Source organism: Cucurbita pepo, chromosome 14, assembly GCF_057944985.1.
Source record: "Cucurbita pepo subsp. pepo isolate OVF chromosome 14, ASM5794498v1, whole genome shotgun sequence".
Classification (NCBI taxonomy): Eukaryota; Viridiplantae; Streptophyta; class Magnoliopsida; order Cucurbitales; family Cucurbitaceae; genus Cucurbita; species Cucurbita pepo.
In genome coordinates, this window is record NC_141811.1 from 10,300,983 (window position 1) to 10,313,855 (window position 12,873).

The 12,873-nt window shown below is 35.4% G+C and overlaps 3 protein-coding genes across 3 annotated transcripts; 1 reads left to right on the forward strand and 2 right to left on the reverse strand.

The window, feature by feature from the left end:
• Nucleotides 1–866: 866 nt before the first annotated feature.
• Nucleotides 867–3,289, forward strand: LOC111810808 (nuclear transcription factor Y subunit B-9). Its single transcript, XM_023697608.2, has 2 exons — nucleotides 867–1,165; nucleotides 2,577–3,289. The coding sequence occupies exons 1-2, from the start codon at nucleotides 907–909 to the stop codon at nucleotides 3,155–3,157; spliced, it is 840 nt and encodes a 279-aa protein (XP_023553376.2). The 5' UTR covers nucleotides 867–906; the 3' UTR covers nucleotides 3,158–3,289.
• A 2,389-nt stretch (nucleotides 3,290–5,678) lies between these two features.
• TIC20-V (TIC 20-v-like protein) lies at nucleotides 5,679–6,708 on the reverse strand. The gene has a single exon (XM_087117670.1). The coding sequence runs from the start codon at nucleotides 6,463–6,465 to the stop codon at nucleotides 5,743–5,745; it is 723 nt and encodes a 240-aa protein (XP_086973796.1). The 5' UTR covers nucleotides 6,466–6,708; the 3' UTR covers nucleotides 5,679–5,742.
• Nucleotides 6,709–9,753: 3,045 nt separating this feature from the next.
• LOC111810464 (uncharacterized) lies at nucleotides 9,754–10,523 on the reverse strand. Its single transcript, XM_023697172.2, has one exon. The coding sequence runs from the start codon at nucleotides 10,462–10,464 to the stop codon at nucleotides 9,859–9,861; it is 606 nt and encodes a 201-aa protein (XP_023552940.2). The 5' UTR covers nucleotides 10,465–10,523; the 3' UTR covers nucleotides 9,754–9,858.
• Between the last annotated feature and the right edge of the window lie 2,350 nt (nucleotides 10,524–12,873).

The window sequence follows — 12,873 nt, forward strand, 5'->3', positions numbered from 1 at the left end:
CACTCTATATAATAAGATTTGGATCACCTATAAACACTCATATATGTGGCCTTCAATATACAAGTTTTTTTTTTTCTTCTTCTTTTCAGACTTAATATGTCGTTTGTCAAACGAGGCAATTAGTTTGACTCGTACTTCGAGTCTTTCGACACATTGTGTTCGTTCAAGCCTTACGAGTCTCTTTGAGGAAGATTGTACTTTATTTGTAATCCACGTTGCATCTAATTCAATTGTATTCCACAAAGCATCTATTTTCATTTTTATCTCAGCGTCAGCTTCAATTGTATCTCACAAAGTATCTATTTTATTTATATCTCATCTGACATCTACCTCATTTGTAACCACGTATCAGACATTCAGTGAATAAGTTTTCAATTCCTTTAATAAAAAAACAAAAAGAAAAAAAAAATACTGACATGAGCAGCTTTTAACTGCTAAAGTAATTCAAATTTAAAACGGTGTCAGTCGCTCCACGTAATAAGATTTGGACCACCTGAAACTCCTCGGGATTCAATATTCATGTCTAAATTTAGGACCCTGATAAAAATAATTATTTTTTAAGCTAAAATTAGGTTTAAATTTTCATTTTAATTTGGATTTTGAAGAAAGGTTTTGATTTTGTTTACATAATATCCTTTTTTTTTCTTAATTTTATCTCTAATAAAAAATTATAAAAAGAAAAAAGAAAAAATATGATTGGTTGGAAGGAAATGGAGGCTCTATTGTGCATGTAAAGCAAAAAAGAAAAATAAAAATAAAGAAGAAATAATAATAATTTATTTAGAATAAATAAAAAATAATATAAAATTAGAAGAAAGAGAGAGAGAGAGAGAGAGAGGGCAATTGAATTGGCGGTCGTGATTACCAATGTGAGAAAGGAAGAGAGGGATTTGACCGGACACCGGAATGCAACCGGCTAAAATGGAATACAAGGCAAATGGGACCTCTGTTTTCTCTATAAATCTCTCCGCTGCATGCTTTCCATCAAAGAGACACTTCTTTCATTCACCCTCTGCTCTCCTTCTCACTTCCAGAGAGAGAAAAGCTAGAAGGGCAATTATGGAATGTGGAGGAAGTTCAGCCGCCGCCGCAGGAGGAGGCGGCGGCGGCGGCGGCGGAGATGGGTTCCATAGCTACAGAAGGCAACACTCTAAGCCAACCTCTGGTATTTTCAACTCTCTATTCCCCCTTTTACCCCTCCTCTTCTTTTTCTTCATATCTTCTTCTTGCATGCCTGTACTAAAATGCTAAAATCTTATCTCGGTTGGAGAGGGACCATATATTTTTTATAAGGGTGTTGACTACGCGTTTTAAAACCCTTGAAGGGAAGACCTGAAAGAAAAAACCCAAAGAAAACAACATCTACTAGCGGTGAATTTAAATTGTTACACGATCAAAGCTATAAACATGAATATCTTGAGTGGGTTCATGAGGGAACATTTTGGAAATTTCAAAAGTTTTTTTTTTTTTTTTTGGGTTTTCTTTATCAAATGATAATAATCCATTAAATGTTTGTTTTTTTTAAAAAAAATTTATTTTTGAGTGTGTTTAGAGGTGTATGTTTGCATGTATCATACCCATAGTTTTAGATTCAAGGTTTTTTTTAAAATTTTTAATTTTAGAGAGAGAAGGAGAGAGAAATGAGGAGTGTGAGTGGGGTCCACTCACACCGACGTACAAAAATTTAAAATTATTAAATGAGACTGTCACTATCTAATTTAGAAGTTTGATAATTAGTCTATTATTGCATGTGCTTAGAGGGTTTGCATAAAAATAGATTTTTTTTTAATTTTTTTAATTTAATGCACTTTATAAATTTATTAAATTAAAATATACGAGAAGAGGAAGGGGTTTTTTTTTTTTTAATTTTTTTTTCGTTTTAAATCTTTTATTTTTTTTATTTAATCTGATGAGTGAGATGGCCGTGTTGGTGACGTGGATAATAAAGAGAGAAAAAAGTTTTTTTTTTTTGGCCCTTTTCATTTTCCAGAACTGAACTAACTACCTGTCTCTGTTGCCTTTCCTCACTCGCCTTATGCGACGCGTGCGCGCGTGAATAACTCTGTCGCCGTTATCTTACCGCCTACCAACTGGCCACCCTTTCTATTCGCTGGCTGTTTTTCTGTTCTCCTAATTATTTTTCTTTATTTGTTAACAAAATTAATAAAAATAGTTTTTACTTCCATTTTTAAAAATATTTTTAAACTTTCCAAAATTTTAATGTTATTCTTAAAATTTTTTAAATACCTTTTAAATTAAATAATAATTTAAAATATAATCATCCTCCCATTTCTATTTTTTTTTATCAATTTCCTTGCATTTTTTAATTAAAAAAAACATATTTAATTTTTTTTAAAAGGTAGTGTATTAATGAGTTTTTATTAAAGATTTATTTTTAAACACTATTTTAAATTTAATAAAATAAATTATTAATAATTTTCACTATTATTTATGTATTTATTTAAGGGCTTAATTTTTTTGGTTTTTAAAATTTTAATTTTAGTCCTATTTTGAAAAAGTTAATTTTTAATTATATTTCTTTGTGACTGTTAAAAAGTTTAACCGTTTGGTTTTAGGGTTGAACCACCACCTCACAAACGGTGCAACCGCCACTGGCAACTCCCCTGCTACCTGCCACGTGCCGGTCACTGGTGCCAACAACGAGCAGAGCCAACAATGCATGGTGCGAGAGCAAGACCAATACATGCCGATTGCCAATGTGATACGCATCATGCGACGAATCTTACCCTCTCATGCCAAGATATCCGACGATGCCAAGGAGACCATCCAAGAATGTGTATCGGAGTACATCAGCTTCATTACTGGAGAGGCTAACGAGCGATGCCAACGGGAGCAACGCAAGACAGTGACAGCAGAGGATGTCCTTTGGGCTATGGGGAAGCTCGGCTTTGACGACTACATCGAGCCACTAACTATGTTCCTCAATCGATACCGTGAGTCGGAGAGTGATCGAGTTCGTACTGAGCCGATCTTGAGGCGCAATGTGGATTATGTGCCACAAGTGGGGATGATGCCACCATACGGGCAAGCGTTTCCACTGGGGCACACCTCGACAGGGATGTTCGATGCAATGGGCGGATATTATGGTGGAGGTAGGAGTGGCGGGACGAGCTCGGGAAACGGTAATCAGCTTTGATATGAGTTTGAAGTAGAATAGCAATTTGTAATCAAGGCTATGTAATGAATAAATATAAGAAGTAAGAAGTGAACGTGACCCATTTGCATGATGAGAATATGTAAATTTATGATAAAATTGTCGTTTAATTTTGTTAAGTGTGTTAAAATATCATTTTAAAACTTAAATATACATAAAAAGTCCATTGATACATAGAATATAATTAATAATAATAATTTATTTTTGAAATATAATATATATTATACTCGTGGGCTTAAGCGAATCAAATGTGGCCCATATCAATGGGCCGACATAACTTAAATTCAGCCCAAACTATGTATCAATGGGCCGACATAACTTAAATTAAGCCCAAACTATGTATCATTAGGCCGACATAACTTAAATTAAGCCCAAACTATGCCACGTGGCTTTTTGATGAGATTTAAATTTTCAACCTCAGAAAATAATATAATAATGATATATATTTTTAAATATTTGTATTTGCTTTAATAATAATAATTTTTATTTAATTTTAGAATTATTTAAATTCAAAACTTTGTTTGACCATTATTTTATATTTTGTTTTGAAGTTAATTTTTAAAGCCTAGCCAATTTAAGAAATGAACACATATGGGTACATTAAATGTGATTCATTTTATTTATATTTTAAAATATATTAGTTCATTTAATTTCATAAAATTATGATTATTATAAAGTTGGCTGCATTTTAACTTTATGGCATAATATTATATAAATATTATTCTTTTATATTTACCACCATACGAGGAGGTGAATCTTCCTATATCGACTTTAACTCAACATTTTTATTCTGTGCTTCAAATGACCCGATTAGAATTTTTAAATTGGGCTCGATTTCGATTTTTTTTTTTTACATGTGATAAAGATTTCCTAGGTAAAATAAAAATTAAGCTTTATCAACTATTTCAACTATAGTTGTTTTTTTTAAGTGTTTTTAGAATCAAAGGAAAATTAAAGAAAATAAATTTTTAAAACTTGTTTTTATTCTTAAAAATAATGGTTATCTAAAAAAAATAAAAATTAAGACTAAGAAATTACAAGAAAACAAACCTAATCTTTTGAAAAAAAAAAAAATAATAATAATAAAATAATTAACAAAGGTAATTTTACCGCTTTATTTAGGAATTTTGTTTTTTCAATTTGAGTAAGATGAATTTTAAAAAAATAAAATTTGATTTGATTTGTTGATTTACATATTTTCAGACGGGACCGAAAATAGAGTTATAATCTAACATAATATTGCTCTACCTCTAAAAAGATTAATAATATTTAACATTTGTATCGAATATTGAAGATCGACCGACTTATACCTTTCTTCCGATTTATACGCTTCTCAAACATCGATCAACTTCATCCACCACATACTGTTAGATGAACACGAATCTCCCACAATGGTATGATATTGTCCACTGTCCACTTAGAGCATAAGCTCTCATGCCTTTGCTTTAGACTTCTCCAAAAGGACTCATATTAATAGGGATAGTATTCCTTGATTATAAACCCGAGATCATTCCCTAAATTAGCCAATGTGGGACTTTCATCCAACACATATATCTTTTCTGCATCCATGGCCTCCACTGGCCCTCTCCACCCTGCAACCATCCCCTCCCATTCATCCCCCTCTCCACCCTGCAACCATCCCCTCCCATTCATCCCTCCCCAAATCATAAATCTTTCCCCGCATCCGATGGATAAGTAGAATTTTTATAAATAATTAAAAAAAAAAAAAAAAGAACTCTAGCAATCCAATTGGATTGTGAACTCTATTCGAGTTGTTCGGATCCCCAACCCAATCAATAGAAACCCTTGTCTCGACCCTTAGACCTAAGATGAGATATCTCACATCGGTTGGAGAGGAGAATGAAACATCCTTTATAAGAGTGTGGAATCTTTTTCTAGCATGCGCATTTTAAAGCCTTGAGGGAAAACCAAAAAAGGACAAATATCAGATAGCGGTGGGCCTGGACCGTTACAAATGGTGTTAGAGCCAAACACTGGCGATGTGCCAGCAAGGAGGTTGTTCCCCGAAGGGGGTAGACACAAGGCGATGTGCTAGTAAGGACGTTGGGCCCTGAAGGGGGTGGATTGTGATATTCCACGTCGATCGGGGGAGGGGGGGGGGGGGGGGGAAGAAGAACGACACACCCTTATAGAGGGTGTGGAAACCTTTCCCTACCAAAGGCATTTTAAAGCCTTGAGGAGAAGCCTGAAAGGCGATGGACCAATAAGGACGCTGGGCCCTGAAGGGGGTGGATTGTGACATCCCATGACGGTTGGGGAGAAGAACGACACACCCTTATAAAAGGTGTTGAAACCTTTTCCTACCAAAGGAATTTAAAAGCTTCGAGGAGAAGCCTAAAAGGAAAAACCTAGAGAGAACAATGGAGCATTTTCAGGAGCAGGAAGAAATCCAGAAGCACTGAATATGATTTCTAACATGTTCTTCTTGAATCATTTCATCCTCATCAGGGTGTTCAGCAACAACAGATATTGAAACAATTCAGAATCCCAAAGGAATGAAGCTTAATATAATAATAATAATAATGATAATGATAATTCAGAAGAATTCACATAACTTGCCTATCAGCAGCATCAGCAACAATGGGCAATCTAGGGACCTGCCCCAACAAGCAAGAAGATGACCCATAAATCAAACAAATCAAAAGAAACAGAAACACAGTGCTATCCAAGCTCATCACCAAATCCAACCCCAATCCCCCTCTCGGATTGAAGCTCCTCTCCAGAAGATCGGGAAAAATCAAAAGCACATCAAGAACAATGGCTTGCATAATATTGAACCTAACATAGCGACTGAAATTAGGGTTTCTAACCACGACGAAGTATAGAGTCAAAAACACCAGAAATCCATTGAATGGAAAGCTCTTGAAAACTCGAATCGCAGGAACCAAGGGCTGAATCAGAACCTGAAAGGGAGCGTACTGAGTGATAACGTACTTGCCGTACTGGACGCCGTCGAAGAACGGGTAGAAGTAGCAGATGGCAGAGATGAGGCGGTCGGGGCCGTCGGCGGTGTTGTTGTCGCGGTCGCCGGAGGATCGGACGGTGAGGATGCGTCGTCGTCGCCGTCGTCGTAGAGTGGTGAAATTGATTTGGTTAGTGAGGGTTGTTGTTGCCGTAGTTCTAGGGTTTGAGAGAGAGGGAAATGGCGAGGGGAAGAAGGAAGAATGGAGGGTTTTGGGGGAGAGATTTAAGATAAGCGTCGCCATGGATGAGAGCTTGAAGCCTATAGAAATGGAATTGAATCGTGTGGATTTTGGAGGCTCCCCCATCCATCGGTTTTATACCATTTCCCTTCTTCAAACACAAATAAATATCTCAAATTTCAACCCTCGTTAAAATATCAATCAAAATAAACTCATTTTCGCTAAATTATCCTTTTTACTCCTTATAGTCCTAAATACAATTTTTTTTTTAATATTTTAATATTTTTGAGCTCGGGTCACGCATTAGGTTGAACCGAAACGGGTTGTAACTCTATTTTCAGGACCCGACCAAAAAAAATGTCAACCTACAAATAATAATAAAATTGTGAGTTTTGCAAAAATTCAATCCAACCTAAACAAAGAAAAAACTATAACAGCCCAAGCCAACCATTGGTAAATATTGTCTATCTGCTTTGGCCCGTTATATATCATCGTTGGCCTCACAATTTTAAAACTCGTCTATTAGGGAGAGATTTCCACACTAGCTCTTCCAAAACTAGCTATAACAGCCCAAGCCAACCAAATTCATCAAAAACTAGCTCTTCCAAAACAGGTATGTATGATAGGTCATTGAAAACAATGCAAGAAATGAACAAAGTTCGTTCGTGTTCCTCCCAATCAAATGAACAAAGTTCTGTTGTGACGCTTCCAGAATCTAAGTAGGAAAAGAGAAAAAAGAACATCTAATCCAACTTTGATGATGATCAGAAGAGACAGCAACCAGTTTGTGCAATCCCTGTGGCTGCAGAAACAGGATATGTCGGTGTTTCAGCGTGTCCATCATTCCTAAGCAACTTCAAATAGATGAATATCCAAGAGAAACAAAACTATAAGTTCAAAAGGACTGTACACAGACAAGATATATGCTGATATGAACTTCAAATACAGAATATTATGGAATTTGAAACAGCCCCACGACTGTCCCTTGCCTTTTGTTGAGGATAGTAATCCCACGTTAACTCACTCCAACAATCCTCAACAATCTTCCCCTCGAACAAAGTACACTATAAGCCTCCTCTGAGGCTTATGGAGCTCTGAACAGCCTCCCCTTAATCGAGGCTCAATTCCTTTCTCTGGAGCCTTCAAACAAAGTACACCCTTTGTTTGACACTTTAGAAGCTCACAATCTTTGTTCGATATTTGAGGATTCTATTGTCATGGCTAAGTTTAGGGCATGGCTCTGATACCATGTTAGATGAACATGACTCTCCACAATGGTATGATGTTGTCCACTTTGAGCATAAACTCTCATGGCTTTGCTTTGTGCTTACCCAAAAGGCCTCATACCAAGGGAGATGTATTCCTTTACTTATAAACCCATAGTCATTCCCTAAATTAGCCAATGTGGGACGGGACTCACTCCCAACAATCCTCAACATTATCATATCCTCGCTAGCACACTGCCCGGTGTCTGGCTCTATACCATTTGTAACAGCCCCAAGCCCACCGCTAGGAATAGTTTTCCCTTTCGGACTTCCTCTCAAGGATTTTAAAACGCGTCTACTAGTGAGAGGTTTCTACACCCTTACAATGTTCCCCTCTCCAACCAGACGTGGGATTTCACATAAACTCATCCAACCTGAGAAATCTCCATCTTCCATCATCATCATCATCAGAAGGATATGCAGAATATCTGTAAAAGGTTCGTCCATAAGCCCTCAAACAAAACCTCCTAAGTTCTAGTTCAGATATCAATAAAATTACCAAAGATCTCCACAAGAGCCAAGGCCAATGCTTATTTCCTTTATCAAATCTCCAAAGGCCAAGGCCAATTACAGGATTTCTCTCGGGCATCCATACAAAACTAATAACACACCATCGATAATAAGACATCTTATGAACATTGAATAAATGAGTGCATTGAAGTACAAGAATTGAGAGAACAACTAAAATTACTTATACAGCTGATCATCATGCTGTCTGCTTCAACGGGATCATAAAACCTTCAAAATTATTGCTCATTCTAACCCAAAACCTACTTGAATTATGAACCGAATCATAGAAAAAGTAAGAGAGAATCTGGATTTTATCAAACCTAAAACCTATAAAAGTTTGAAAAGAACTTTCAATTAAGTAAAGAACACTCTAACCTAACTTCAATCCCTCTCTTGAAAAAAGACAAAATGAAGCACAAATTCTACATCCGTAATGAAACAGAGGCAAACAGTAGCACAACCAAGAACAGTAATCGAATTCACAGAAGAACTTCAAGCATTTCTCCCCTTACCTCATTACAGTAGCAGCAACAACCTTCTAGTTTTCGCCTCGCCGCCCATCCAACTCCAAGGGGGAGCCACTAATACTCCCTTTTATGCTAAATTAATAATAATAAAAAAAAAACTTTATTCTAAAAAAAAAATTAAAAAATTAAAAAAATAGTTTTACAATTAATTTGGAAACAAAAATGATTTTAAACTTTTAAAAATTTAAATAATATTTTAAACTTTTATTAAAATTTTAAAATTTTAAATATCTTTAAATTTTTTTAAAAAAATTGGAAATAGATAAAATTATTAGTAGAACGTTTCAAAAATATCTATAAATTTTCAAAAACATGTTTGGGACCATCTATGAGGAATAGTAGATAGACGATTTTTTTTTTTCATATACTGATGGTTTCGCGGTGGAGTGCTGCACCCTAGATGGCGAGAGTCCAGTAGTCGAAAGCATCACTAGCTTACGCTCTGACCCGAGTAGCATGGGGCACGTGGAATCTCGTGTGAATCAACAAGGACCTCCTTGCAAGGCTAAATACTCCTGGGTGACCGATAGTGAAGAAGTAACGTGAGGGAAGGGTGAAAAGAACCCCCATCGGGGAGTGAAATAGAACATGAAAGTGTAAGCTTTCCAAGCAGTGGAAGGAGACCAGGACTCTGACTGCGTGCCTGTTGAAGAATGAGCCGACGACTCATAGGCAGTGGCTTGGTTAAGGGAACCCACCGGAGCCGTAGCGAAAGCAAGTCTTCATGGGGCAATTGTCACTGCTTATGGACCCGAACCTAGGTGATCCATGACCAGGATGAAGGTTGGGTGAAACTAAGTGGATGTCCGAGCCCACTAATGTTCAAGAATCAGCGGATGAAGTGTGGTTAGGGGTGAAATGCCATTATTTTAATTTTTTAACAATAATTAAGGATGTTAATTACGGGTTAAAAATGTCGATATTTTTTTTAATAAAATATTAATTATAACGACTTTTTTTTAAAAAAAAGAAATTGATATTAATAAAACTTTTTTAAAATTTTAGGATAAACACTTTAATTTTTATTAAAATAACAAACTTTATTTAAAAAAATTTGAATGCTTTTTTAAATTCCAAAAATAAAATATATATATTCATATATAAAATTTGAATAAAAATAAGAACCCCACATACATTCTGTCAAAAAATAATACAATAAACTCAAATAATTGTTCAAAAACAGCTCTCACACACAAATTCGGTAATTGGGCCTAATTTCAAAAGGCCCAAACGGCCCATATAGAAAGCCCACTCAAAATAACCTCCGCCCCGATTCTGTACTTCCCTGACGCCGACGCGTCCTTTCCAGGCAGCTCTGCCGTTTCCGGTGCTAGGCTCGCCGGTGTCGACATTGGCGGGCTGCTACTCGACGGAAATATCGACGGCGTCTCCACAGGAGTCCCTCCGGTGATTGGGTTTGCTGGGATTTCTGGTTCCACTGGAGCTCCGACCGGTGCAGTCACCGGAGAAGCATCGGAAGGCAGGGGAGATGGCGGCGATAAAATCGGAGAAACTCCACTCACTACCGGACTAGCCGCCGGCGAAGAAACAGGCGCAGCAGCCGGAGCCTTTGGAGGAGATACCGGCGGTGGGGTCGCCAAGGACGGAGAAATAGCCGGAGTTTTCGCCGGTGGAGAAGAAGTCGGAGAAGTCAACGGAGATGCTGAGTGAGTCGGCGGCGAAACCACCGGCGAATGCGCCGGAGACGGAGAATGCGCCTTTTTAGTGGGTTTTGGGGCGGCGGCCGGCGAATCGTAACCGAGAATGACGGCGGTGAAGGCCGAAAACAAAATCAGAACAGTAAACAGAAGAAATTTCTCCATGGTCGGAAATTTGAAGCAAAAAAATGGGATCGGAATGAAGTAGAACGGTGAACGGTGAAATATATATAAAGGGAAGGTTTGAGGGAAAGAAACTGAACGTTATTAGTTGTTTACAAAAAATTACAGAAGACGACGGAAACCAAAAAAGTGACCGTTGGGGACAGGGGACCGGCTATCACGGGTAAACTAGTCGTTACATGGCAGAAGATTACTGGCTTTTCGTACAATTGAGACTGACGTGTCTGTTATCTCGTGAAGTTCAATAATTATTTCGCTAAATTATATAAATTATCTTCTTCTTTTTTTAAATTATTTGAAAAGTACACCTCATTTTAAAAAGCATGAATTCTAAACTTTTTTTAAAGAATTAAAAAATATACTTTATTTTAATTTTTTTAAAAATATTTCTCTAATTTTAAAGTTTTTTATTAATAATTTTTTTATTTGTTAGTAGATAAAGATACCTAAGAAAGGCTTAAAAAAGTGAAAGTTATTGTCTATATCAATAAGGTACATCTTTCTTTTTTCGGTAGTTCAAATATATGAATTCTATAGCTAAACGTGTTTTGTGCTTTCTTGTGACAAAACATGTTGGAAAGACTCGTGTTGGGTTGTTATGATAGCTTTCAGTCTTAGAAGAAAGAAAATAGTATTTACTAAGAGTAAGTAACGTGACTATATATCACAGTAAATGTCGAGACTGTTGGATGATGGAAGTCCCACATCGGCTAATTTAGGGAATGATCATGAGTTTATAAGTGAAGAATACTAACTCCATTGGTATGAGGCATTTTGGGAAGCCCAAAGCAAAGCCATGAGAGCTTATGCTCAAAGTGGACAATATCATACCATTGTGGAGAGTCGTGTTCCTCTAACAGAGGCCATTAAACCTGGAATAAAATAGTATCACGTTTTTCGGAAGGGTCGGTGGTTTGTGCTTTCCATGTGATTTGTTAAAAAGATAAACAAAAGTTATACTAATATGTGGGTAAGATGTATTTTAACGAAGGAATGTTTGGTGTTTTGTGCTATGCATGTGATTGTGGTCCCCCACCCGAAAAAAAAGTAAATTTGATAAATAAAATTTTTATTAATTCGTTAATGTAATTTGATATTCAATAGATAAATTGAATATAATTTAGTAATATGGCACAAATTATAAATTTTCACCTCCCCACAATTTATTTAATTAAAAAAAACATTAAATAAATAGATTTCCACTTATTTTCTTTGGCCATATTAAAAAACCACATATAAAAATAAATAAATAAGGAAAAAAAATTAAATTTTTGGTTAATAAATTTTGAGTTTTGTTTTTATTTGGTCTATATATTTCACGTTTTACCCTTTTACCCTTTTCAAATATTGTATTCGGACCTCGAGATTAATGTTACTAATTAATTTAAAAGGGCTAAATTATTTTTCATCACCATTTTTAAATCATTATTAATATTATTTAAAATATTCCTTTATAATAATTAATTAAAGGGTAAAATGAGATGAAATAAAAATTTATATTTTAAAACATAAAAAATCAAACCGGGGATATTTTTTCTTAATTAAAAAAATATTAAGCATTTTTTAAAATATGGATCACTTTAGATTGCATTATAAAAGCATTATTTTATATGAATGGGATTTAAAAAAAAAATGGAAAATTGGATATGAAATTTATGAGAAATTATATAATTAAATAAATATTATGTTTGTTTATAAAAGAAATACAATTGAATGGATGATAATTGAGTAGCTTTTCAAAAAGCAGTTGTACAATAATTGCAATTATGGAAATAATAGTCAACCATCATAAAAAGTGAAAAGCATAAAAGACTATTTTTCAATTTTTATATACAATAATTATCAAATTTAGTGGATTTTTTTTTTCAATTAATACCTTCCTTCAAATTTTATAACGATGCATGCCTAAGATTAAGAATCTAAATTAGGTACCTGTGTGATCCAGCATTCACCTACCTCCAGCATTCACCTACCTCCGTGGTCCAGCATTCACCTACATTCCCTGCGACATGGTCACATGTCACGTTACCTACCATTCATTTTTTAAGAGTAAAAATTATACCTACAGACCAACACGAGTCTTTCCAACATGTTTTGTCCTCATTCACATGCATCATAGAAAAATTCTTAAGAGTTCACTCAACGTAAAATTGGTTTAAGTAAAACAAACCCTGTTCTTATAATGTACCTTTACTCACGTATCAAAGACATAGTCGCCCATTTTTCCTCAAATTGCACCTCGATTGTTCATCAAGAACCACTTTAACCATTTGTCACATTTTCACTAGCCAATGAGTTTAGAAAATATTCAAAATTGATAACTCAAAAATCAAAATGAACCAAAATCGAAAATAGTATTCAATACATCGGAAGCGTAATTTTAGGATAATG

Bases quoted from the DNA above. Each gene is read 5' to 3' on its own strand.
- LOC111810808 (XM_023697608.2), top strand. From the start codon at position 907: ATGCAACCGGCTAAAATGGAATACAAGGCAAATGGGACCTCTGTTTTC. The intron at 1,166-2,576 runs GTATTTTCAACT...GTTTGGTTTTAG, and splicing joins ACACTCTAAGCCAACCTCTG to GGTTGAACCACCACCTCACA.
- TIC20-V (XM_087117670.1), bottom strand. From the start codon at position 6,465: ATGGGGGAGCCTCCAAAATCCACACGATTCAATTCCATTTCTATAGGC.
- LOC111810464 (XM_023697172.2), bottom strand. From the start codon at position 10,464: ATGGAGAAATTTCTTCTGTTTACTGTTCTGATTTTGTTTTCGGCCTTC.